Source organism: Fringilla coelebs (genome assembly GCF_963513975.1).
Source record: "Fringilla coelebs genome assembly, chromosome: 3".
Taxonomy (NCBI): Eukaryota; Metazoa; Chordata; class Aves; order Passeriformes; family Fringillidae; genus Fringilla; species Fringilla coelebs.
The window spans coordinates 99,603,316-99,629,726 of NC_140030.1; the positions used below are offsets into that span (position 1 = coordinate 99,603,316).

At 43.6% G+C, this 26,411-nt stretch overlaps 1 protein-coding gene across 1 annotated transcript; it reads right to left on the minus strand.

The window, feature by feature from the left end:
- Positions 1–12,594: 12,594 nt before the first annotated feature.
- MDH1 (malate dehydrogenase 1) lies at positions 12,595–24,237 on the minus strand. Its single transcript, XM_084201702.1, has 9 exons — positions 24,126–24,237; positions 18,638–18,736; positions 17,697–17,793; positions 16,554–16,729; positions 15,111–15,233; positions 14,827–15,003; positions 13,580–13,693; positions 13,280–13,369; positions 12,595–12,913 (listed from the first exon to the last, which is right to left on the minus strand). Exons 1-9 carry the CDS (start codon positions 24,126–24,128, stop codon positions 12,788–12,790), a joined length of 1,005 nt encoding a protein of 334 aa, XP_084057828.1. The 5' UTR covers positions 24,129–24,237; the 3' UTR covers positions 12,595–12,787.
- Between the last annotated feature and the right edge of the window lie 2,174 nt (positions 24,238–26,411).

The window sequence follows — 26,411 nt, forward strand, 5'->3', positions numbered from 1 at the left end:
AATTCTTACCATATATTGTTCTTTCGATATTCTGCAGTTGCAGTCAATGAAATGAGAAGTGAAAATTAGATAGCCAGTGCTATTCAGTTAAAGAGATTTAATTTCCTAATCCTCTGAAGGAGGCTATAAGCAGGCAATTGTACTCATATGAGCAGCACTTGGACTGAACCTGTAAGAGTTGATCCTTCGTAATTAATTCTGCGCCTAAGTGTTAACTGGCAAAATGCAAGGGAAAAAATTGAACACCAAGAGGAATTTAAGTATTAAAATGCTGTGATGATTAAAACTCTACATTGCCTTTCTGAATTGTACAATCATAGAATATCCTGTGTTGGAAGGAACTCACAAGGATCACAGAGTCCAAAGCTTCCTTCCAATAATTCTAACAGGAATTTTTCCTGTTAAATCATTTTTTTTTTTCAAGACTGAGCTGTAAATTCAGACTTTTTTGAGACCCACTAAGAGATTCACCATTTTCATGGGAAATAGTGGGGCTAAGCATGTCTGGACTTTAAAGTACACACAGAAAACTGCAAGGGACACTAACCAAAATCTGCTCCACAGGGGCTCACATCCAGTTGGTATTAAAGAATGTGTGCTGCTACCAAGGCCCAGCAATTCCTGACGAAGTAAATAAATCCATCTGTAGCGTCCTGGGTCCCAGTTCAATGACAGCACATGTGTTTGACTACGCAGAAGCAGAATTTGGCCTTTCACTACCACCACATGGAAAATGACTTTAGTATGATAAATGTGTTGATGCCAAATCCAGACAGAGGGTGACTTGTGCTTAATTTTCCCAGTATAACTCAGCAAACTTCTATCCACGAGGCTCCACATGACTTTTTTCATTAAACTGTACAGCATGTACCAAGCCCCCGTCTTTAAGGTGACATTTCAAACCCCTGTGGAGGAGGGACAGTTGTCAGGGCTGTGATTAAAATAGATCCTTGTTTGTTGGCGTGACTTTTCCTCAGCTCCCGGGAGATGTGGCAGAGAGCCCTGCCACCTCTCCCGAAATGAGAGATGACCCAGATGGAGGCACATATAACACCCTGCTGGAGGCTCTCTTCCAACGTGCCCTTGTTTGCACTCACTGTTTGGGCTGGCAATCCCCTGCAACCACCATTCCACCTTTTCATTCCACAGGCTGCAGGCAGGAGTCTCCCATGGGTTGGCATGGCCCTTCCTCCCTTGCCACCTTCTGGGGGCAAACCTAAATTCCTGGTGCCACCCAAGGCCAAGTGCAGTGGTTTTGTGGGAGTGCCAAGAGCAATAATTTGGGGTCCTAAGGGTGCATTTTTTTTGTGCTTACACACTGCAATGTCTTTTGGGGGACTGCAAGGGGTTTGTAAGGAACCTCAGAGGATGACGCCCCACAGCGTGTCCATTACTTGGCACAGCCCTGGTGGTGAACTCAGCTATAAATAGAGCTGAGCCTCTGATGCTGAGCCCACTTAAGCAGCCCTAATGCAACACCTGCTAATCACTGGCCCTGGGGCGAGACAGGCATGTGGAGCTGCCCTGCCAGAGTGGGTTCTCAGAGGTAACGCCGGAAGACAAACCGCTTTCCAACGTCACTTTTTCAAATGGAAAAAATGGGATGAGGCAGAGCAGCTGTGGCATTTGTCATGTGGGACTCTGGGACCTTGAAGATGCTCTCATGCTGGCAGAGGCAAGGCAGAGAAACAGGAGTTTTGCGGGGGAAAATGAGACAAAATGATTTAGTGACTTAGCATCTTCTTGAAAAAGCTCTGTAAGAAACTCCAGCTATTTGCCGAATTAGAGATGGAAAAACAACATAGATTCCCTAAAAGCAACAACCCAGGATGTGTCCCACACTGTAGAGTAGGCTGTTCCTGGGCTGTAAATTTAAAAGACAAATTTCATTGCCACTCTTCTCCATAGATGCTTTTTTACCAAATCTCACTCTGACTTGGGTAGGCTCCTGACAGGGATGTGACATTTACCATTGTCCAGACCTCATTGCCTGAAGTTGTCTCAAGTCTTCTCTTTTTTATCTCATCATGTATCCCTGTTGGGTCAGCAGCTTCCTTGGAGAAGAAGCTGTAAAAATACCCTCCTCTTTCTAACATTATGTCTTCCACCTGTCGTCCACTCCGTCTCTAAATCCTTGGAAGTCCGGACCAGTATTTTGGCAGCAGACAAGACCTGTGACACCATCGCACGTCTCTTCTGAAGGTGAGAGCTGACAAGGGCTGGGCAAATGCCAGGGCTGGAAACCAAGGCTGGCTTGGCTCCAGCTGATCCACCTCTCCCAGATGGCCTTGGATGACCATGTCTGCCCATCACCTGGCTGCCCTGCAGAGTGGGAGACCAGGTGAAATAAACACAACTCAGCTTAAATGTTGCTTTAGAAATTCATTAGGTGGTTAGAAAGAGTGGGGTTCTTTTCTTTGTAACCAGGGAAATCCCTGGTTTTTCTTCAAATCCAGCTTATTATCAAGAGGGATAACTGCAGAGAAAGCAGAACTCACTTTTATTAATGTTTTTTTCTGGGAACAACAGCTCCCAGGTCGACTGAGTTTCTCTTATCAAAGGGACTTTGAGAAGTTTAAGGTTTTGTCCTCAGTGCCACCGGGGCAGTGTGTGTTCACTGTGAACAGAGGACGTGCTCCCCAGCTCTGGCTTCTGCCAGAGGGCTGGAAAACTCCTGGTGTTTAAATATTAACAGTTATTGCAGTGCCTCCACTTTGTTCTAGATCCAATGCATGCTCTTTCTCCCAGGAATGTGGTGGTTATGATGGGGTGAGCAATGTGGGAGCTCAGTTTTTATGCACAGTAGTGACCCTGAATAAAGCCTTCAGCGGAGCTGAATCCATCCTACTCTTTTGGGAAGGGTGAATAGCTACATAAATAACATAACAACATCTAATCTACCCTTCCAGCTCTGATTCAAACTTGAAATTGATTTGTAAGCTCTTTTTAATTACAGTTCTTTTCTGTCTGCTCTATGACTGCTTGGGAAAAGTTGTTTGAATAAACTTTTCAGGGAGAGAGACCCAAACCATTCCTTTCTCCCAAGCTGACATGATTTCTCTTAAAACTCTTACAAAGTGCTTCATTGGAGTATCACTTCCAGTTTTATATGTAGCAAATAAAATCTGGATTCACCTGTGAAATGGTCACTTATTAAATGATACTAATTTGGAATCAAATAATAAAAAACAGGAGGAAACCACACAAAAAAGAAGGGCTGGTAGATAGTGGATGAAAATATAGTTAAGGCCTTTCTATCTTAAGATCTTCTTCCCATTCCTCTCCTTGGATGAAAATTGAAGACCACTTCAAGTGCTCCAATGTAGTAGCAATTATACAGCTATAAAGAGAGAGGATGTTAAAATAGTTATTGAGAGAGAACAAACAGACCGGGATTGTGGAAATTCTTCTCACAACCCCATCATATCTTCTATGACATGACAAGAGAGATGGGAATGGTGTGGATTAATAATTTGCTCTTTCTTTCTCCCCCTCATGTAAATGTGATAAATCTCTGAAAAAACTGTTCCTGTGTATAAAATCTAACACAAATGTGTTCACCCCAGGGAGTCTGGAGGGGAAACAGTGGTTTGGCCAAGCAATTTGTCTTTTTATAATATCGATTCTGTCAAAGTGGCATAAATGGAAGAGAAGCCTTTAAGTCTGAGTACCAAAGTGCAGCCTCCATTTGATGTAATGAGCACATGTTTTCTGGAACTGTGGTACCCTGGGAGCCACTTTCTTCCCAGTCTTCTGGCAGCTCAACTCATGGGCTTGGATGAACCTGACTAAAGGATGGTGGCCTGAAAGATATCTCAACCTTTTTCTACTGTGTACCCAGTGTACCACAGCAGGATATGAGTCAGGAGAAAAGGTGAAGCACCTCCCGATTGCTCCATGTTAGTTAGGTGCTCTGATCTGCCTTGGAAAAGGAAGGGTAGTATATCACATGGGAACAGCATGGATGGCTTGATGCTAATTTCTCCAGCTCGGACTCTTGCCTCTTCTTGCATTGTCTTTTTGCTGCAGATGGGGTTTGGCTGGATTTCCAAGCCAGCCACAGCCGCAGGGTTGCTGCAGGACACGCCAGGCACTCACATCTCGGAGAAGGAGCCAGCTGGCACCCGCTCGCCTCCAGCGCCTGCACACCTGGGTGGAACCGGGCATGAGGTACGGCTGGCTGGCTGCTGAACCTGTGCCCAAAAATGGAAGAAATTCCTGCCCTCTGCCCACCACACTCACACCTCACTCTCCAGCTGCGCTGGACTCCTGCTAGGTCCAGAGGAGGATCCTGCTACAGAAAGGGCTGGATGAGAATAAGGACAAGAGCCTTCTCCAGCACAGAGGTCCTTACACATCCCATGTGCTCCTTACAAAGCACATAGCTTTGTAAAATAGCTGTCTTAGTGGGGATGAGAGGAACATCCTCCTTCATGGAATTTTAGGAAAATTTCATAAGCCCTGCCCCAGCTCTGCACCCAGGGACATTTCCAACTGCTGGCTTTCCTGCTGTCACTGCCTCAGTCTTGCTTTTTAACCTGCACAATTTCCTCTTCCCGGCAACTTCCCTTGTTGGCTTTTGCCCAGACTTCGCCCTGGGAGTGTCGATTGGAGTTGTCCAAGCAACATTTTCCCTCTGTCTCTGCTCTCATGCTGTGACTCCAGTGAGACAGGACACCACAGCCCACCCCCCAGCCATGCTGGCTGCCACCTGCACTCCGCTTCTCTCCTGCTCGATCTCGTTTGCCTTGCCAACGCCAAAGCAAACACAGCGGAGGCACCGTGCGACACGGACACGGACATGGACACTTCTCCTGCCATGTGCTCCCACAGCTGTGCCCTTGTGGCCTTTGCTGGGGCTTGGTGACTGCCAGCCTCCCTCAGAGACATGCTGGGTGTGACACTGCTGCTGCTTGTCTCACACCTGCCTGAGCAGTGGGCTGGCTCCTGAAGGGACATCATCCAGCTGACACCTCCACGTCCTGCCTCTTGTCTGTCCTACTTCCACCTCCCACCAGCATCTTCTGTCCTGTCTCATCGTCTGCTTTCTCCTTACCACAGGGTTAATTCATCATCCTCCTCCTCCATTCCCCTAAATTCTCTCTATTTCTGCACATATTCTCATTCAGTATCTTTTGGGATTATCCCTCAGACCAGCCTGGCTCCTCTCATTTCCACTTAATCAGCTCCTCCTAAGTTGATGTCCTCATCCTCCTGGTCAGATTGTCTTTCTAACAGTGTCACACATTTCTTTCTAATGTCACCTCTCTTTGGGGTTTTGCCAGTGTTTTTGTGCACTTCAGTCACCAGTATCTTTGAATACATCCACTTGTTTTCTCCCATCTCTTGAAATCCACACTGTTAATTGCTGTTTCTGACTAGCTTCCTTCACTTTGCTTTGAAAAGGTTTGTTAACCTGTGCTAGAGCCAAAACCATAACTTCTGTAGAGGCAAAACCAAGGGAATTCATAAGCTCACACACACAAGATCATTCTCAACACATTCTAAAATGGGGAACAAAAGAACAGACCTTTTATCTGGAGTAAATGGAAGATGATGGATGCAAAAAGACATGATGCAAAAAGAAAGGGAAGGGTGCTACAACCGAAAATGAGGGACGTCATCAGAGATAAGTTGTTTGGAGAGTACAGTGTTACCTACTGGAAAGGCAAAAAGCATATTAAGACAAAGCTCATGAACTAACCAGGGGAAGATAAAAACTTGTCATGATGAAAAATACCAGGTGCTACCAATAGCATATAATGGACTGAAAAGTACATGTGAAAAGCAGCATTGATTTTGTGTCTGGCCCTGCTTTTATCAAGGTCCATAACCAAACTCAGTAAAAATCAATAGCAAAAGTGGCTGGGAAACCACAGGGCAGCTTTGATCAGGTTGCATCTCTGTGGCTTTGATTTTCAGGTTGAAGTCACTCAAACTGCATTTCTTGACCTTTTTCAGTCTGACACTCTTAAAAAAATATATATTGAGGAGTCTCTTTGTGCCATGACACCCCAATGTTTGCCTTGTCAGCGGAATAAAAAAAAAAAAAAAAGCCAAGATAAACACTGAGTAATCTTTTACTATTTTTTTACTACTCTTCTACTCTTTTTGTTCCGTTGTTTGCCTGAGGATATACGTGATTTGGATTTTTTGTACTCACTTCCCTGACCTTTCCCTCCTGCTTCCCAGCAGTGATGCCAGAATCCCAGGCAGAGGAGCACCACGTAGGAGCTACGTGAATTAGGTGACAGATTATTTGCTCAGGTATCACTTCCTTTGCCAAGAGACATTTTACACCTGGGTAGGTGTGGGCTCCACCACCTGCTCTGTGAGCACACCAGGAACCAGGTGACTCATGACATAAAGGAAGTGTTTGCAGTAAGAGTCGGGAACGTGGCAGCCCTTCTCTCACGGATGAAGAGTTTGGGGATCTCACTACTGGTACTTTTCATAGTAAGGAAAACTTTGCTGGCAACATTTCCCACAAGTTTTTCCCCCTGCAGAATTCAAGCATGATTATCTGTGTTGATGAATGTGTCAACGAAGCACATCACTGGGGTGCTTCAAGAGGGACAAATGTCAACTCCCAGAGGTTTCACTTGTAGCCTGGGATTTGGAAGAGGAGCTGCAGTTACCCCTTGGCTGTGGGATACCTCCCCACAGCTGATATGGGACAGCAGGAAACTCGCGTGCCCCCTTCAGCTCCCTGTATTCCCTGTCAGCAATTTCCATGCCAGGAGCCAAGATAAGCCCACTTATCCTGTGGCTAAGGTCATTACCCAGGTTACAGGACCAGGTTGAAGGACCCTAGACTTTGAGCAGAGGTTACTTTGAGTGCTATCTCAATGCAGGCAGCTTGCAGTTTTGGAGAGACCCTCCAACAGGTATTTTTTTTCTGTTTGACAGACATTTCTTCTGTTGACTTCTCTAGTCTTGAAGGGAAAACAACCAGTGCTGAAGGGCCCTATCATCAGCCAGACCCTGTGTTATATTTTAGCATAAAAGCCTCATTCAATTAATAGCAGGAAGGGTGGGAGGCCCAACAGTCAAGTGCAAATGTAGAAACTCTGAGACACCTTCTTTTTGCCACCACTCACCAAAAAGAAATGAAATCTCTGGGGCTTTATTCCATCATCAAGTTTTCTCTGTGCACTAAAATGAAGCATTTCTGTGCTTGGGTGAAAAGTGAAAAAGAAGGAAACGCTGGTTTCACATCAAGGTGGTGCTTTTGGTTTTGTCTACCAAATAGCTCAGAACACCCCAAAGGGTTCTTGCTTCTGCGGTCCTCTCTGCCTGAGGGGATTTGAGCTGTCCAGAAAAAAGCACAACTTTTGCACATTTTGGGACACAAAAGGAGCTCTTCCTAATCTCACCTTGTAGAAATAACCATACAGCAGCAAGAATTGGTACCCTCAAGTCCCATTTGCTGTCATCTCCATAAGGAGTTAGTTAGCCTTAATTAGCCCTTTTGCTGTCTGGATGAAAAGACCAGGAACTAGGATGGACACTTTCTGTGCCAAAATTGGTCACTTTTGGGGAGGTTACTGTTTGGCCAAGAAGCATCATTTCTCTATATCACTTCTGTACCTCTGTCTGGCAGGCACACTGAGAACAGCAGAGCAGTGGGACCAGAGAAGGACAAGGAAAATGGAACATCTGCTTTCCTGTATTGCACCTACTGGAGCTAGTGATCCTAGAGAGACTGGGAAAGATTGGGTCTTTGTCTCCCTGACTGGAAGGGGAGGACTGTTTCTAGCAAAAGACAAAATAGACATTCACCTCTAAAAATAAAAAAAAAAATTAAAAATTAAAAAGGAAAAATAAAAAGTCAGAACTTCATACCCAGCACTGCAGAGTTGTGTATTCTTCCGTGGCTCCCCTCTAAGTCCTCCCAAGGCTGTGCAGCTGCCCTGTGGGGACACCTCGTGGCTCAAGTGGCACCTTTGGTTTGCCTTAAGGGATCACCTCTTCATAGCACCACGACCCGTGCAAAGTATTTTAGCTGTCAGTGTGACAAGTGGGAGGAGAGATATGAAGTCAAATTTGGAGGAAGGAAGTACAGGGGACAGGTCTAGACCAACTGTTCTAACGATTTCTTTAGCACCTAGTGAAATTATAAGTGGCTGAGTTTGAACCCCCCACCCTTTCAGATGCCCTTGACCAGCAGTGCCTGGCTGCTGCTTTCTCCTGCTGGCCGGTGCGGGTGAGTCCATGAACAGCAACACAGCCCCACAGAGGGCAGGGAATGGGGGCACTCAGGAGGTGCTGCCAGGAGTTCACTCATGGGGATGTGGTTTGGGATGGCTGAGATCAAACATTTCACCAGATTTCACTGTTACCAGCCTGGACACTAACAAGAAACTTAATTGACCCCATGTCTAGTTTCACAGTGATGCAGCCAGACAGGAGTATAGCATACAAGGAGTTTGTATTAATTATTTCTCTGTTTGTGCAACATGCAGAGAAATGCCTGGCACCTGCCAAGAAAAGCCAACCTCATCTCCTGTGGCTTTGCAGAGAGGAATGGGAATGCCTGGTAACCATGGCTGACTCCTCCCTCCTCCAGGTATTTCCATTTAGTGGTGTCAATGAGCCCTAAACACACAGAGGTGGCCTCTGGCTCATCTCCTTCACCTCTCCTCAGGAAGGCAGAGCTCCTGGTTCTCAGAAGAGGCAGATGTTTATCATGCTCTGCTCTGCTCTGCACCAGACCACATCAAAGAGAAGTTACCAAACACAGTTTGGTTTTCTCATGGTGGTATTTCATAATGAGGAGGATTTATGCTTTTCTCTTGAAAGCCCACAAAAGTAGCACAGCCATCTTCACCTGGATTCAGTTTCTCCAATTAGGAGAAGTTAATTGGTCAGGATTACTTGTCTTGTCTGCTTGCTGATGAAGAGATGACTGTGTTTCCTGCTCCACTTGCCTCTCAGGTCAGTGTCACCTGGTGCACAGCCATCCCACCTTTTCCAAATCACTTACAAAGGACACTGACTATGCCCCAAACACCATCCTCCAGCCAGGGCTTTCAACTTCTTTTGCAAATATCTGCTACAAGAAGCTGAAGGGCAAAGACAGATCATCTGGCTGCTGTGGGCTCCTGCAGAGCCAACAGCAGAACTTGCTTCCTGAATTTAGAACTTGATCTCAAGTGCTGTTTTTACTGGGGAATTGATGAGAAGGGCATCTTTCAAGCAATGGTAGTGATAAGGGCATCCAAAGGTTATTCTCCTTGTCCTGGAGAAGCCAGCTTTGATGTAGACATCTCAATAGCACGGAGACAGGTGTCCACACTGGCGAGAATGTGGGTATTTTGTCAAAACCTTCTCTCTCCTGTCCGAAAGATTCCTGGGCCCCCAACCCCTTGCAAAATGGGATTTGTTTGCTTTCTCACGGACAGGTATATATTCTCCAGGCTTACAGGTAAAAAACTTTTTCAGTCTGACTCCCTCTCTACTAGCTCCATCTGGAGGCTCCAAGAAAACTTGCACTGTAAAACTACTTTTATTTGTATTTATTTATTTTATAATTCATTTAGGATTTAAGGTGGTCTTGGCATGATTATGGTTAGCAGACTTGAAAAAAGAAAGCATATGTGCAATTAAGTTTTTATAAATTAGTTCAAGATTCTGTAAAATCAAAACAATGGGCTTATTTCTGGCTAAGCTGAAGACTGCATCTCTATCTGTTCACTCCTCTATTTACCTGCAGTTACAGAGTTTTATTTTAAGCAGCTGACTGCTCAGCCTCTGTTCTAATTCAGCAGCATTTATCATGCTGCTATGCAAAGCTGCCGCTTAGAGCTGTTGGAATTTTTTTTTTTTTAATAAAATGTGGTACTTAAAATATCTGCTGTTTAAGCTACAAATAGTTACATTTATGTAACTTTATCTTTTATTATTACTGAGGTATAGCTACCCTCCAGGATTTGCTACTTCAAATTCAAAATGTGTCTATAGATGTAAAAAAGACCCTAAACTACAGGAAATGGGGGTTGGGAGGTTGGGGAAGAGGGGAGGAATAAGAAAAGGAAATCATTCTAGTAAGCTCATTCAGGACATCTTTCCTCTGGTTTGTAAATCCAGTGCTCTGAAAGCACTTACCAGAGAAGTTCTCCTGCCTTCCCTTGAGGAAAGTGAGATTCAAACCTATTGGTTGGAGATGATGTAATGCCTTATAACTCCACCCAGGGGTGAAGCTCTGTGGTGACCACCATATAACTTTGATTTAGATTAATTTGTTACATCTGGGGTTTCCAACATCACCTGAGTTACTGTAAGAAATAGCAGGAACAGCTCTCCTAGGAGAAGAACGATGATGAGAGACAAACTTGGAATCAGTTTTTTTGCTCATTTGGGGAAAAGCTTAATTTCTTCTCCCTCTCAAAAGAATTCTTGCTGGGAATGGAAAGCTGTCAAGGAAGCTCAAAGAGATCAGATTAGCAGCCTGCCTTGTGCAGTTTCAGGAGCACAAAGGCAGGATTCAGGATGCAAGGATTTGGAGTTCCACTACAAGGCATGCCAGCCAGGCTGAACACTCTCCAGCCTTCCCTGGGAGCCTTTCTGCTGACGCAGAGACTCAGTCAGGAGCTCTAATGCTCTCAGCTGCTCCATCTAGAAACCTTCCAGAAGTGGATCTGACAATTCCAGCCCTAATTTCCCCTAGGATTTGTTTCTCAAAGAATGCTTGTATGTACTCACTCAGGAGTTGCTGCTTGAAGTCCTAGCTTTTGTTCTCTTGAAGAAATCAGCAAGTAAAGAATGGATGAGAAATCCTTTCCTGCACAGAAAGTCTTTATATCCTGGAAATACCTAATCAGTAACTGGAGAGTAACTTCCAACACAAAGAACATCCATTACGTGGTAGCTTGTAAGCAGCAGGATAGCAAAGCATTTGGACAATGAGCAGGTGAGAGATTTCCTGTTCAACTGGTTCAGGGAAGTGCAGAGGGAACACAAACAGTGCTTAAAACTCAGCGTGAGGAGGTAAATGTCGGTGCAACTGGTAACTTGAGGTTAGTGTATCAGGGGAGAGAGCTACTCTATCAAGTGAGAGCTTAACTATGGAAGTGTTCTGATACATTGTTAGAAGCTTTACAAGAAATTAGTTGTCTCGCGCAGAAGGCTGCTTTAAAATAGACATCAAAAAGTCCTAAAGATCCAGATCTTCCAGATTTTCTTTCCTAAAGCTAATTCCCTACATGGTGATGCTAAAGTAGATACAGCACAAAGCACCCTAGCAGCATTTATCATCCCTTATTATATTTACCAGGCATAGATGTGCACTTTTTCCTTTACTTAGCCTTTTTATACCAAGTAACTTTGTGCACTGGGGCCATCTCCTGTAACATTCACTGCAAAAACACCTTAATTTGAAATAAATTGTAGCATAATTATTACAAGGAATTCCTTGATCCCTGAGCTTATGTTGAAATGAGCTTTTACTGACTCTGCATGGAACTGCCAGGAGACAGTCAACACATTGGCAGCTTTTCTTCCCTCCTTAATTTCTGTGGAAGTGCCCAAACTGCCATGACAAGACAGAAGTATGAAATTTTCTCCTGAAAACTAAGCTAAACTCTAAGGGGTTCAAAGGAATGAGATAAACAGTGAAAAAAATACAAACGTGTACACTTCCTGTCTATTTTTAAGACTGCAGAAATGCATAAATGCTTGCAAAAGCTGCTTCATAAGCATTCACAGCGTCCACTCACTGTGCCCTGTGCTGCAACACATTCCCATTTTCTGAAATGCTTCTCTCCCCTTTCACCTCTACATATAACAAGTCTCTGCTGCATCATTGTCACTGTACTTAATAGGTACAGCAATATTCTGAGAGCAGACTTATTTTTCTGGATAAGCTTACCTGATGTTTGCTGATTTATTTTATATTCTGGCTGGTAAATCCTCAAAGAAATCATTCAATTTGCTTATAATTCAGTTTAACCTTTCCTTTTCTCATCAAAGAAGTTCTGTTTTTCAAATCCTCATTCAATGAAAACAAACCAAAAAAGAAAAATGAGATGACTCCAGATATGACAGACCAAGATTTACTTTAGTACAAGACAAAGTTCTATTAGAACAGGACAGACACCAACTCAGGCAAAGGGAAATGTTAATCACTACAAAAGCTAGTAATGCTTAAAGCTTAAACTAGTTTCCCTCAGTTTCCTAAAATAGGCTTTTAAGGTTTTTTTTATCTTGTACTATCTAACTGTGTTAGTTACATAACTAAAACATGCAAATAAAGTGCAACAGACTACTCTTAGCCAGCATCTGATTGAACAACTTTTAATATTTCTATTGACAAACATTGTGAGCATAACCAGAGTGAAATGTATTTACTTAAAGTCTGCCCAGTGACAGACCTGGGTCACTGAGCTATCAGTTCAAAGAGAATTACTGGCATTCTAATTTCATTTTCAGTTGAGACAGAGGCTGCTGAAGTGATCACAGACATGTTCCAGTAGTGCCAAATTCTAATCAAAACTCAGATTGTGCGTTAGTAGCCAAGGCCGAGGCAAACAATTATCCTGTACCATACACAGAAAGCAACTAGTATTGAACGGACAAAAACTTTGGTCAACAAACTAGTTTTACTTCTTTAATAATATTTTGCTAATAACTCAAGAGGCACGACAGTACCAGTAAGCATATGAACTTTAAAATGCACAGTGGCCACAGACAGTTGACTTGGATACAGTATTGGTGTTTGGTAGCGGACCTACAGACGGCTTTTCGATTCTTCCACTCTTAAATGATTTTGTATTTCCTCCTGACCTAGTCATGCACTGGAGAGGAATTCCACAGCAGTCTCCTTCTCTTCAGTTAACTCCTTAGCAGTAAGATCCATCTTCTCACGAGAAAAATCATTAATAGGAAGACCCTCAACAAACTTCCAGGTCTTGTCCTGATTGAAAACAAACAAATAAAATGCCCTCCATGTAAGAACATTCAGTGTCTGCATGAAGGAAACTTTACGGCATAAAAACACAGCTTATGACCCTCAGAACCACATCAGGCAAAAGTTAATTTTATTTCAGATAAAGAATGCAACTAGCACCAGCTAGTCATGTCAGATTGTACTTGTCTACCACCAGCACTTAGCTGACAACCAAGTTAACTTAACTTGGTTAATAAGAGTCCTCTCTGTGAAAGAGAGACTGCTAAACCCCCACATCCCAGCAATTACAGTCCCACACTGCTGTTAACAGGCTCCCATGACAGTTTAATAGGTCTTGCAGAAGATATATAGATTTAAATATAGCCTAGTTACCTTGATCACAACAGGGAATGAATATAGCAGGTCTTCAGGAACACCGTAAGAATTGCCATCAGAAATTACTCCCATCGAAACAAACTCCCCCTGAAACCAGAAAGGCAGGGATAAATACATCTTTCATTGCTAGAAGCAGGCAAAATTTTCATGATTTTCGATATCCTTTATCTCCTATGACACAATTTACTCCAGAAAAAGACAGATTCTTTCCTCTGAACACACATACACTCAAGGTCAGTGAGGTGGGCACAGAATGAAAGCATTAGGCAAACAAGCACTTTAATAGCCACATCTTACCGCTGGAGTGCCAAACCAGATGTCCCTCACATGATCACAGATAGCTTTGGCAGCTGACATGGCACTGGACAGCTTCCTGGCCTTAATAACAGCTGCTCCACGTTGCTGAACAGTCTGCAATTAAGAAAAAACCCAACCATAACTAAATTGTAAAGCAGCAAAACCATGGCTTGGTCAACATGCTGTTAGTAAATGCCATCAAGAAAGACTGCTGCATGTAATTATTTTATTTTATCAGTGAAGATACAGTTCTTTCACTAAACAAACATGGGATACAATCTAGAAGAGTTGTGCCAACACAAATGTAACAATGTTTCAGAGGCTCACTCCTTAACTTTACAGCTTGCTGACTACTGTCATACCAACCAGATGTCTCAAGCTTTTCCCACCAGGAGACTTTGTGCATGTCAACAGTAGCAGATGTCTCAAGTGACACACTGTCAATGAAGGTCTTCTGCTGAATACCAATGTGAAACACTTGCTGGTCTCAATCCTACAGTACTTAATGCATACAATTAATTTAATTCCTGAAAATAGTTGAACCTACCTCACCATACTCAAGTTACTAGTTTTTAAATTTTATAGTTTTGCTAAAGTTTTAATAATCTAGGGCTTTAGTAACCCATTTCCCTTCATATTCCACTTAGGTAGCCTGTGCTCTTGATCAATTAATACCATTATTTTGTTTTACTAACTTACATTATTATTTATTACTACTCTACATTAAGAAACTTGCAGGCTTTTCCTAGATTTTTCAGATTCCTTTTCAGAAATGGTGCTGATGATGCCACATATTTAGAATTGGAAAGTGTGAGTGTGTGTGTGAGTGTGTGTGTGAGTGTGTGTGTGCACATGCACGAGCAGGGGAAGATCTGCTGGCCTTTTCTGTTGGGTGGGGAGCAGCAAATGGATAATCCCACTTCATCTACAAAACTGCCCCAAAAAGTCACTGTAGTGAAATGGCAGTGGTGCTTCTGTGTCACACAAGTTTCACATGAGCTGTGATCAAAACTCTGCTGAATCATTTTAGCATTTCAGTTGGATTTTTCTAACAGAAGTTATGTTGACTTTCCTGCCTTGAATTTTCCAACACAAATAACTGATAGCAACAAGATATCTGAAGATGGTTTATTTTAGCAGAGAAAAGAGCTGCCTCACTGCATCAGTTACATTGTTTACAATTTCAGATGAGGAAGGGAGAAAGCACAAGCACAGAATGACTATTAAAAAGAAAAAAGGTATCTTACCACAATAAAGTCTCCCTTCAGCCAGCTGTCATCTTTTATAGCTTCATAGACTCCAACTTCCTTTCCTTTCACATTTACCTTCGCATGGTTAACATCAGGATATTGAGTGGAGGAGTGGTTGCCCCAGATGATGACATTCTTCACATCATTAGCAGTCACACCAAGTTTCAGAGCAATCTAATTGGAAATTAAAGATGTCCATTGCACTGACTTCAGCTTCTCAAGCCTTCTTTGAAAGCATTGCTCTGTATTTAGCAGAGATAACACAATAGGCCCTTTTTTACCTGCGATTTGGCTCTGTTGTGATCCAAACGAGTTAAGCAGCTGAAGTTTTCCTTTGGTATGGATGGGGCTGACTTTGCTGCAATCAGGCAGTTGGTATTTGCTGGATTCCCAACAACCACAACCTAAAAATGAAAAAACGAAAGATGAAGTAGGTATTTCTGCAAAATACCTCCCTTCAGTGAAATACACTGCTTGGCCTTCAAAGAAGCTATTTAAAAATTAAGTTTTCTAATCTCTTGGTTACCTTCAACAACATTGTCTAAGTGTGTCGTTCATAGTCACCCAATCTTCTAAAACTGCACATAAAAATATTTTCCAGGTAGGTATTCTCTTTAACTTGACATCCAGTGTGAAAGGGAACAAGACTTCTAGGGAGATCTGTACACTGACCTACAGCCTGGCTTCCAACTTCATGCTACCAGATATAGAGAGACAGACACAAGCACACTTTTAACCAACCACTTTTAAATGCTTTCCGAACTGGCTACGACTGCTTTATATAATTGCTTTATAATTAAGAAAGCCTGAACAGTTACTTATCTCAATGTTCATAGGCAGTTAGAAGTAAAACACTGCCTCAACTTAAATCAATTTATTACTATGCAAAACTCATTTTTATTCATCCTTCATTTGTGCCTCAAATGACTTATGTCAGACTCCATATACTCTACAACACACAAGCTGATCTGCAAACATCCCTTTGTATTTCCCCTCTTGAAAGTGAGTTCAGTAAATTTTCCACTACTCCGCAATAGTTACATTGATAGTTTTTATTCCAGCTGGCTAAAGAAGCAAACACGTCTTTAGAAGCTGTAGGAAGTTCATCAGCAGACACTAAAAAGTCAGTTACAAAGCACAGTCGGAGTCTGGGTCTGAGATTAAGAGCAGTGGGAGAGCAGACACATGATCCCATTAACTGTGCTGAAGGAATCTGAGAGAGAACAATTAAAATCTTCTAATGCTCCAAGTAAGATGCAAACAACCTAAATAAAGCCGGTTTTTGTGCAACTGTAATTCCATATTGATACTGAAGTTAAGGGTCGTTATGTTAAAGGACACAGATGGATATGAAGTAGGCAGCTGCATTTAGTTAATTCAGTTCTCCTAGAAAAGGGTGATAACAAGCAAAAGACTGCTTCTTCTTTTTAAACACAGTTTTATGGGGTTGCTTTTCAAATTGGTGGTAACCAGTTCAGAGTGTGTGTGGAATACAGCAATACAATGCAGGACTCACCTTTTTCACCAAACAAATTAATGACTAAATCATCCACCTCTTTAAGATTCTGTTTCTTATCTACCCTTGACTGTGGTCTATTTTCCAGGGCATAAGGAAAAGAATGCCCACACTGAACAGGCTCCTGCTTGTGCAATATTCTTCTACAATGTATCCAGATCTCTACATAGCAGAGAATTAATGTTTTAAATTCAGTTCCTATATTCACCTTGACAGTCTTTTTGGCATACTTGTCCAAGGCGGCACCCTGAGACTTGAAAATTTTTACATTTGCTTTGAGTAAATCCTTCCTCTCCATGCCCTCTCTTCTTGGCATGGAGCCAACCAGAATTGCTACGTCAAGGTCTTTGAATGCAACTTCCTCCTTGTCTGTTGGAATGACCTCTAAAAAAAAAGGAAAGGTGAAAAAGAATTCAGCAAGACAAATACTCATGGCATAGTGCTAACAGGAATATTCTTTTGTGCATAAATAGTATATAATCTAACCTGAAAATACCACCAGCTTCCCCTTCCAAAAATACAAGTAACAATCATACCAATCATTGGTATGATTGGTAACAATCATACCGCCACAGATTAAATACATCCCAGTAAATGGGCTTTATTTACAAATATTTATCCAAAGTGGAAAACACAGGAGAAATCTATGTAAAAAGATACATGTAATTTGCCTCTAAAAATGTGTATATAAGTACCTATGCTTTTCTATACTTTTACAATAAAATTTCAGTGGCAAGGACCAACACAAGTGAAGTCTTGCTGCCCCTTTAACAATTCAAAGCAGAGAAGGTTTGATTTGTACAAGAGCTGGTACCTACATGCTTCTTTTGTCATGTGATATAGTAATTACACTAACTCCTACTTGCTCCCTTTCTTCTGCTTGTTTAAACTTCCAGAACTCAGCTTGTTTACATGGCTTGAGGAGTGCTTTTACATTTTGTATCTTTATACAGAAGATATTTTTGAGACTAAATTAGGTTTTTTAAATTTAGCAATGAATATTATATACATAATATAGCAATGATATATTATATATATTTCATGGCTGGGCCAGAATACAATGCACATATGCACAACTATCTGACAATTTCTTGTCCAGGCTTAAAGCCCAGGATTAGATGATATAAACCCAGGTATCTCCATTGCCAATCCTGTCCACAAAACCTATTTGATGTCATTCTTCCTAGCTTACAGGCTAAGTTAAATTGACTATATTCCACAAAACACAAAACCAAGGAAGGATCATCTAAGATTTTTCTTCTGCCTAACTTCTTGCCTGCTACAGGGACTCATAAATGCAAGAATTGTATTGCAGCATCTTGTAGGTATAAGAAAAAATTGTTTTGGCTACCTCTGAGCAGCGGCAGAGCACAGTCCTGCAGCTCCATCACCACACCTTCCAGTACCGTCATCATAGGAGTGATGTCCAGCAGCACAAGAATAAGAGGCTGGAAAGAGAGAAAAGCTTTAGTGCAAGCTGGGCACAATGTGTTTTGAAAATGAATTGGTCATGTACTCAGCTGTTACCTTGTCCAAGATTTAAAACCCATTTGCAGAAAACAACTTCAGCACAACCAACAACTGACAGCTTGCATAACAGAGCAGAACTCCCATTTTCCCCACTTAAAGAAGAAATTACTTGCATATTGTTAGACCATTCCGAGTGTCTATGATGAAACCAGTCTCAGGCACTGCAGTTCTGACATTCATTCATTCCTGTGCCAGAAGGACCAGGGAGGTCATCCTTCCCCTATACTTGGCAGTGGTGAGGCCACACCTTGAGTGCTGTGTCCAGTTCTGGCCCCTCAGTTTGGGAAGGACGTCGAGACGCTTGAGCGCGTCCAGAGGAGGCAATGAGGCTGGAGAGGGGCTGGGAACACAAACCCTGTGAGGAACAGCTGAGGGAGCTGGGGGTGTTTAGCCTGGAGAAAAGGGGACTCAGGGATGACCTTATCACTCTCTACAGCTCCCTGAAAGGTAGGCTGTAGCCAGGTGGGGTTGGTCTCTTTCTCAGGCATCTGACAGAACCAGAGGACACAGTCTCAAGCTGTAGGAAATACAGGCTGGATATTAGGAAAAAGCTTTTCAGGGAAAGAGTGATAAAGTTCTGGAATGGCCTGCCCGGGGAGGTAGTGGAGTCACCATCCCTGGATATGTTTAAAAAAAGACTGGATGTGGCACTGGGTGCCATGGTTTAGTTGAGGTGTCAGAGCATGGGTTGGACTCATGATCTTGAAGGTCTCTTCCAACCTGGTCATTCTGTGAATTCTGTGGATTCAGTGCGAGAGTTACCTGGTCTTTGCCAAAGACATCGCCCTTGGCAATGCTGTAGAGGAGGGAGTAAGCAATCTGCCCAGCTGCTCCAGTCACCAGCACTCTGACAGGTTCAGCCTGCAAGGAAAGGACACAGCCTTATTCACAGCTCCGCACCCCAGCCTCACACCAGTTTAAATTAAGTTACTGCAGCAATAACGTTATGATTATTTAACCTGGATGAAAGTGTGTGCCTAAAGGTGGATCAGCTCCAGCTCCTGGGATCACACTTCCGGTTCTGCTGGAACCACCAGCAATTTCTCTGCTTGGTTTTACAGAAACAGACCACAATTGCAAAAAGATCCTTAAGAATTGCTCCTGGAAAACTTGCAAAATGCCAGGAATAATGATATATTTGAAAAATTTTGCATTCCCTTTAACAACACTGCCTTGTTAACATAAGGCAATACAACATACACCCCACTCATTCATACTTGAAATTTACTACAGAAGTTTCATAAGCTATGACACTTGACTGGTTTTCTGATTTTTTTAATTTCAAGGGCTGTTCCCATTAAGAATTTTGAATGCTTATTTGCAACCAAAGACTTACTGAATGCCAGAAACCAAATAATCTAGGGGACTTAAAACTACTGCCTCACTAAACTATTAGGCAGCAAATTTAACTAATCCACAGACAAAAGCTACATTATGAACAAATACAGACACTGTCCATAATACAACTGTCTTTTGTCAAGCTGACCCAAAACTCCAAAAGACTGGGAGAAGACTGCAAAAATGCTACTATATTGCAAATAAGAGGGGAATAAGGGTTTGCCTTGTAGCAAAATGACACTTTGTTAAGCAGAATCAGGACTGGGAGAAATCCAGAGGTTATTTAATATTGAAAATTATAGTCTGTGAGAGTTTGGGTTGGAGAAGAGCCTGGAGAGCTTCTTCAGCCTGGAGAAGAGAAGGTACCAGGGTGGCTTTTCAACACTCAAAGGGGACTTACAAAAAAGATTAGGACAAACCTTTTAGTAGGGCCTGTTATGAAATGACAAGGGGCAATAGTTTTAAACTAAAAGAGGACAGATCAAGATAAGAAATAAATACTTTACAATAAGGATGGTGAAACACTGGCACAGATTGTCCAGATAAGTGGTGGTTGTCTCACCCTGGAAATATTCAAGGCCAAATTGGACAGGTCTCTGAAAAACCTGGTCTTGTTGAAGATATCCCTGCCAAATGCAGGGAGGTGGATCAATGACCTTTAAAAATTTGTTCAAACCCAAAGCATTCTATGATTCTATCAAAATGGGCCACGTGGTAAAGGACATTAATAACCCAGTATTTCGTAAACCTGTTATTTACATTTCACTTTTTCTCTAAAGGCAGATTGTGCTAGGACAGGAACAAGCAGACTGACCAGCCTGCTGGAATGCCAAGCCCACTTCTTCAGAAAATTAAAAGATGATCATTTGAGATACAGACCAAGCATAACTGAACATGAAAGAAGTGATTTAATTGCATTCTGGGCTACATTACGAAAAGTGTAAGCTGCAGAGCAAAGACACGCCTTGCACTCAGTGCTGGTGATATTGCAGATGGAATACTGAGTCCAGTTCTGGAAATCTGAGTTCTGTATGGTTCTGTGGTCTGCAAGATAAGGCTGAGGGAAAGTCAGTCAGGACAGTCTGGAAAGGTAGAGGATAAGGGGGATCTAACAGCAGACCACCACACCTTCACAGAGAGTTAGAAAAATAACACTGTCCCCAACATCTCTCAGTAGTGGCAGAACAGGGTGCAACAACTACAAATTAAGAGAAAAACTCTTGATTATGCGGTACTGTTGCAGGATACCCAGAGGGTCTGTATAACCTTCACCCCCAGCAGTTTTCAAGGCCCAGACTAAAACACCTCCGACAGGATCTATCAGTGGCAAAAGTCTTGCCGTCAGGCTGGATTGGACAACTTCCAGACATGGAGCAAGAAAGAGGGCAGACTCTATGACCTCTACAGATCCTTTCCAACCAGTATTCGTGTCACTGATATTTATAGGAAAACCATGTGGGGCTTCCAGTGTACTCCCTCTGCAGAATTGACCAGCCAAGCACAGCTGCATCACACTAGTGTTGGATAATTAAAAAGTTAGGCTATCTACCCCATTTTATCACATACTAGATAAAATGATGAAGGAAAACCACTGAACTTGCAGATTTAGATCTGGCCTTCATTATGGGAATGATTCTTTAAATATCTCGTTACCCAACTGCCCGTTACATGGTGTTGAAGTGCATTATTCTCTTTTGAACTTCCCCTACTATGAGTCACACCCCTCTAACTTCATAGAAACTTCACTACGAGGGGAAGGAAAGCAGACAATCAATTCCTTGTGGTTTAAATCCCAAAAACAGTTCTGGTACTCTATTCTTGAGCAGTGAAATGTACCATAACATCTGAATGATGATGAGCAGCACGGATTAGGATGTGTATCAAACTTTAAAGCCAACTTTTCAGCACGTTTCTAAGAAGAATCTACATTTTATTTATATAAATGGAACAACGAACACTCTTTTAAGGCAGCTAACCACGCTAGTTAGTAAAATAAGTACTGAAAAGTTACAGTGCTGCAAAAACTTGGCCTGGCAAAATCCCCATCATATAAAAAGTGATCCCATGCTAAGCTATTCCAGAACTGACACAGGTAGCAGCAAAACATCTTGTCTTTATATTTATAGGGTATCTGAAATCAATTGTGAATTGATTTTTTTTTCCATTCTATGAACTTTATAAGCCAGTCTGATTGAAACATAAAAAATGCCAACCAATCCACTAGCATTATGGTGAGTATTCAGCATAACAACAGGAGAGGGAAGGAGGAGAAAATAAGAAGGTAAGAACAGGACTATTTATTATTTTTTTACTGAGGCAAACTTAGCATTTAGGCTCTAAAAAAACCCCCAAACCTTCGGTCATGACTCAGCTCCACCTTCTCAAAATAATTATGTTTGCTGACTACCATCCTTCCTGTTGTCCCCTATTTGGGGCTGGAGGAGGAAAACACATCTGCTAAAATAAGGTGAGGAGTGCTTCCTACTTGTTTTTCCTTTCCAAACCTTCAGTACATTGGATTCAGTGAATTCCCCAGACCCTTTTACATCTGCACCAATTGTGAGAATTTAGCATCAAAGAAACTTCCATGCTCTCTCTTAAATCCAGAAGCTGGATTAACAAACTAAAAACTTTGGTTTTTGTTGTGCTGCTTACAAAATGTGGATAATTCTCACCAAAAAAAACTTACATATCATATTAAAATGGGTCTCACTGAGTGTCTGAGGCTGCTTTTAGAGAAATGAGAAGCTCCCCAACAGAAGTTGTAGGTTCCGGACATTCATGTCCAGACACTTTAACCCGTGACTTGGCTCCTGCAGGACTTTCATGCTGTGGTAACTGCAGGGGTGACCTTTACTCACTCTCAGGTATAAAGGAACTAGAGGACAAATTAAGCAACAACTAGCTGAATTATTTTGCTCCAAAGCCTTCTCCACTTCACAGTCAACCGATGTATAGTTAAAAAGCTTTAGGAAAATAAAAGAGTAGCAAAAGTAATGATAAAAAGGATGAGAAAAAAGGCCCCAGCAACAAACCATTGCATCCCCAGGCACCCTTCTTCATCTAATCCAGCAAATATAGGCTCTCTCCCCCTCCTAACTATCACAGATAAAAGCAAAGCCTCCAATATCAAGTGAGGAAGTTGAGGTCTTAACACCCACTCCACACACTTTGGTTTAAGAAGTCAGTGCTTCAGTTATTTCTGTGATTACAGGTGATATCAGCAGACCTAAAATATTAGTGCCATATTGGTAAACAGCACTGCACTGCAAAACTGATTCAGGAGGTTACAAAGGTAAGCGAAAGATAACTCACAACCTATCAAATGTTGTGACAGGAACATCCTGATTACACAAGTTATAGACTTTGCATTGCTAATTGCAGTTATGAGAGATCTCCATAAAGATTATTGCTGATAAACTCGTCTATAAAATACCACCAGCTTAACATTATTCCTGAATATTGAACATTATTCTAGTCAACTAAGCTATCCCAGCTCGCTTTACAATAATTACTCAATCATTAACATAAATTATTATCTCTTCCAAAGTCTAGAGTCTGCCAAAGGAACTTTCCCTTTGCTCTCTCTTCTTTAAAGCAGAGATGTGGTGACAATAAACATGTTTGGAAATGTAGCAGAAAGTCTCAGCAAGGCAGCCATGCACTTGAAGAACATCTCCAGTGCTGCGGTTCAGAGACCAAAGCATTTCCAAAGGCATTCCTTCCTTAAGGAATGACCTTGACACAGGTGCCCTGTAAAACTTTTTCCATTTCATTGAGCTAATTAATGGCAGCTGCACTGATAGATGATTTTATTTCAAGAAATTTAAAGCCTCTGCCCAATACCACATGCATAACCTGAACAGCAAAGGCAAGCTAAAATCAGTGACATTCTGAAAAGTCTGAACATCAAAGTTCTTTGTGAGATCAGACCATCCATGTCAGCTCATCCATGTCTCAATGCTTTGAGAGTTCAAACACAAACTAGAGTTTGCTGTCATGTTGTCACTCCTGCAAATCCCCATTTGAAATAGAAGGAGTGGAAAAGAAGCATAAAGTTTACAGATTTTGGTATTTTTTAGGGTACTGAAATTTTTTAGGTGCTGAAATATGCCACATTTCAGAGCATACAATCATCCTTTCTATAGCAAAATACTGCAAGTGAAGGTTTGAGTAACAGGGTATTGAATTTAGAAAAATATAGAGATGTTTTCATCCCTAGAAAGCAAGGTCTCTGTGCAGGTTTATATATCTGTGTACACATGCTGCAGAAAAGCAAAGCACTGCAGTTCACCTCTGTAACCTCAGAGCAGAATTAGAAGGGCTCCTTGACAATCTAGAGAGTCTGAACAAACAGCTGGATTTCCGACAGCAAGCAGGGATGAACCAATAAAGACATTTCACAAGCACTTTCCCTTGAGCTAACACGAACCGCACCGAAACCTTTCACGCCTCACGAACGAAGGCGCAGGCAGCCCCCCTCTCCCGAAGGCAATGTCGGCAGCCGCGGCGCCGGGAACAGCCGCGATCACCCCTTCCGAGTGCCAGCCCCAGGCCAGGGAGGTTCGCTGCGTTCCGACGGGGGCACATCCCGCCCTCCCCCGCACGGCCCTGGGGACAGGGAGAGGCAGAGTCGCCGCCAGGCCGGCACCGACCCCAGGTCCCCGCCTGGAAGGTCACCCAGCTCCGCGGGGGCTGCAGCGAGCCCTGGGGCGCCACCATGCCCGGCTTCTCTGGGCGCCACGACCACCGCCAGGTCACCCCTGTCCCTCACTTCCCCGGCCCTCCCGGGAGCAGCGCGGCCGGGCGGGGAGTGCGACGCCATTTCGGGGCCACCTCCGCCTGCCCGAATTCCCTGCCCCGAGCCCAAGGAACCCGAGGGGCGCGGTACCGCCGCGGGCCCGGTACCGACCATGTCTGCGGGAGCGGCGGATCCGCTTGCTGCTCGAGGTCACCTCTGCGGCGCGACTGCGGCCGTGGCAGCGCTGCGCCGAGGTGCCGTGGTGGGGTGGGGCGGGGCGTGCTGCCGCGCGCAGCCGCCTGGGGGCTGTAGTCGTGGTCGCCGTCGGCCAGCGCCGCTCGCCTGCCGGAGAAAACTACAACTCCTATCGTACCTTGGGGGTGGCGCGCCGCGCCCCCGCACTCCATTGGCGGTTGCCTCTCCCCACCTCGCCCCATTCATTGAAGCGCCGCGCGGCGGCGGAGGGCTTGGGCCGTTAGGGGGCGACGCGCGGCTGCCTTCGCGGCGCGTGCGCGCGGTTGGGAGGGGTGGGGGCTGCGGCAAGCGCGGGCTTCTCGGGCCGCGCATGCGCGCTCAGCGGCGATGATGTGGGGGCGGGGGGGGCGGCTGTGGTGGCGCATGCGCGGGGGGTGGCACGCGCGGTTGCTGCGGTGACGCGCGGGACAGGCCCCGGTGCCGGCGGCGCCGCTCCCGCGCCCGCCCCGCGAACTCGGAGCGCTCGGTGGGTGCGAGTGCGCGGCCGGGCCCTGCTCTGCCCTGACCTGACCGACGGGGCACTCCCCCGGAGCATCCCGGAGCCGCGAACGCGGGACGGGGAGAGCGTTCCCCTCGCGTTTCCCGCGCGTTTCCCTCCCGCCCGGCCTCCTCTGGGGAGCTGCCGGCGCGTTCCCGGTGCTCCACACTTCATGAAATTCTGCCATCCTGTTGCTTGGTCCTTTCCTTTTTATTTTCAGGTAAAGCCGAGAGCTTACCTGTGCTATTCCGCTTGATAGAACTGCGTGGATAAACTAGCGATCCCTTGTACAAAAATAAAGCTGCTGCTCATTTACTTGTATTTCGAATTGTTGAGTGAAGTAAATTCTTTTGGTCTGGCTGTAAGGGAAGCTGGTACCGGCATAAATACATCAGCAAAGTAGAGCTTCGTAAACTGTTGTTAGGGTGTAAAAGAAGGTCTTGGATAGCACGGCTGATTTTTCTTTTCCCTCAGATCCTGACAGGATCCCCTGTTGGTTAAGTATTTTGTGAAGGTCTCACTTGCCCCGGTATGATTCTGCAGGATTAGTTTGAAATCTTACTCTAGTCCTTATAGTAGTATTTTTTTAAAAAACAGTCTAAGGAGCATGTATGCTGAGGCAATTTCTTCGGTCCCGCGACAGAAAAGGGAAGCTGCTCCTTTAGGGCAGGGGGTGTCATATGCAAGTTGCGGTGCAAAGTGCTCCCGTTCCGGCGGGTCTTGCTGCCGGTCGTGCTCCGCCACAGCTCGGAGGGCCCCGGGGCTTGGAGGAGCCTTGGGGACCCGGCGGCAGTGCCCGGCTGCGGGAGGGGCAGTCCCGCCGGCTGTGGTGAGCTTCTCGAGCTGCACCCATTCATATCGGCTCATGACCGTACGTGTTTAATATCAATGAAGCCTGTTCCCTAGTTCTCGTCTGTGGATAAGTTTGAAAGCCAAATAGCTGCAAGCAGAGCTGAGGGCTGGCTTGCTGGGAAGCATAGGGAAGCTTGGTCAGGAGGAGGGAGCTTGTTTAACATAGAGTTTCCCAGAGTGTCCTAAGATGGTTTGCCCTTGTGACTCTTAACCTTTTCTGCACCCAGACGTTGTACAGACTTAATTAACACTATTTAAGATTGTTTAAGATTTAAATATACACAAAACCTGCTGTAGACCCACGTAAGGTAATTTCCACTGACCATAATTGGTTCAGTTTAATTGATTTCTTATCAATTTTCAGCTAAATCAATGTTAGCAGGCTGTAAACTGATTTGTCTGTGTCAGCATAGCAGATTGTATTGATTTAATGGATTTCAGTTAAGAGCTTAACTTGAAACTTTCAAACTTTCTTCTGTAGGTAAGACTCTTATTCTTGCTCCTTTTTTGCCCAACCTTGGGCTCCTGGAATTATTTGCTGTTGGAGATAACAATAAATCTTGTTACTTCGTGTTGAAAGTGATTTGTTTTGATGCAAAGCCATGTGTAAATGCTTTTGTTTGTCAGAAGCATGTTTATCAGTTTGTGTTCAATTCCAGTATGATTAGTCCAAGTTGGACTCAGTTGTTGTCTGTGCTGATTTAACTAAAGATGCTGTTAAATGTTGCCTTTTAAGGATGCAGTGTAATTTTTAAAGTCAGCAAAACTTAAGAGTTCTAGTATTTCCTTCTTAAATTTTGTTTCTACTTGTTAAGCTTTGGTGTTTTCCAAGCAAAATTTAAATGTAATTTTTAAAAACGTTCTTTATTGCT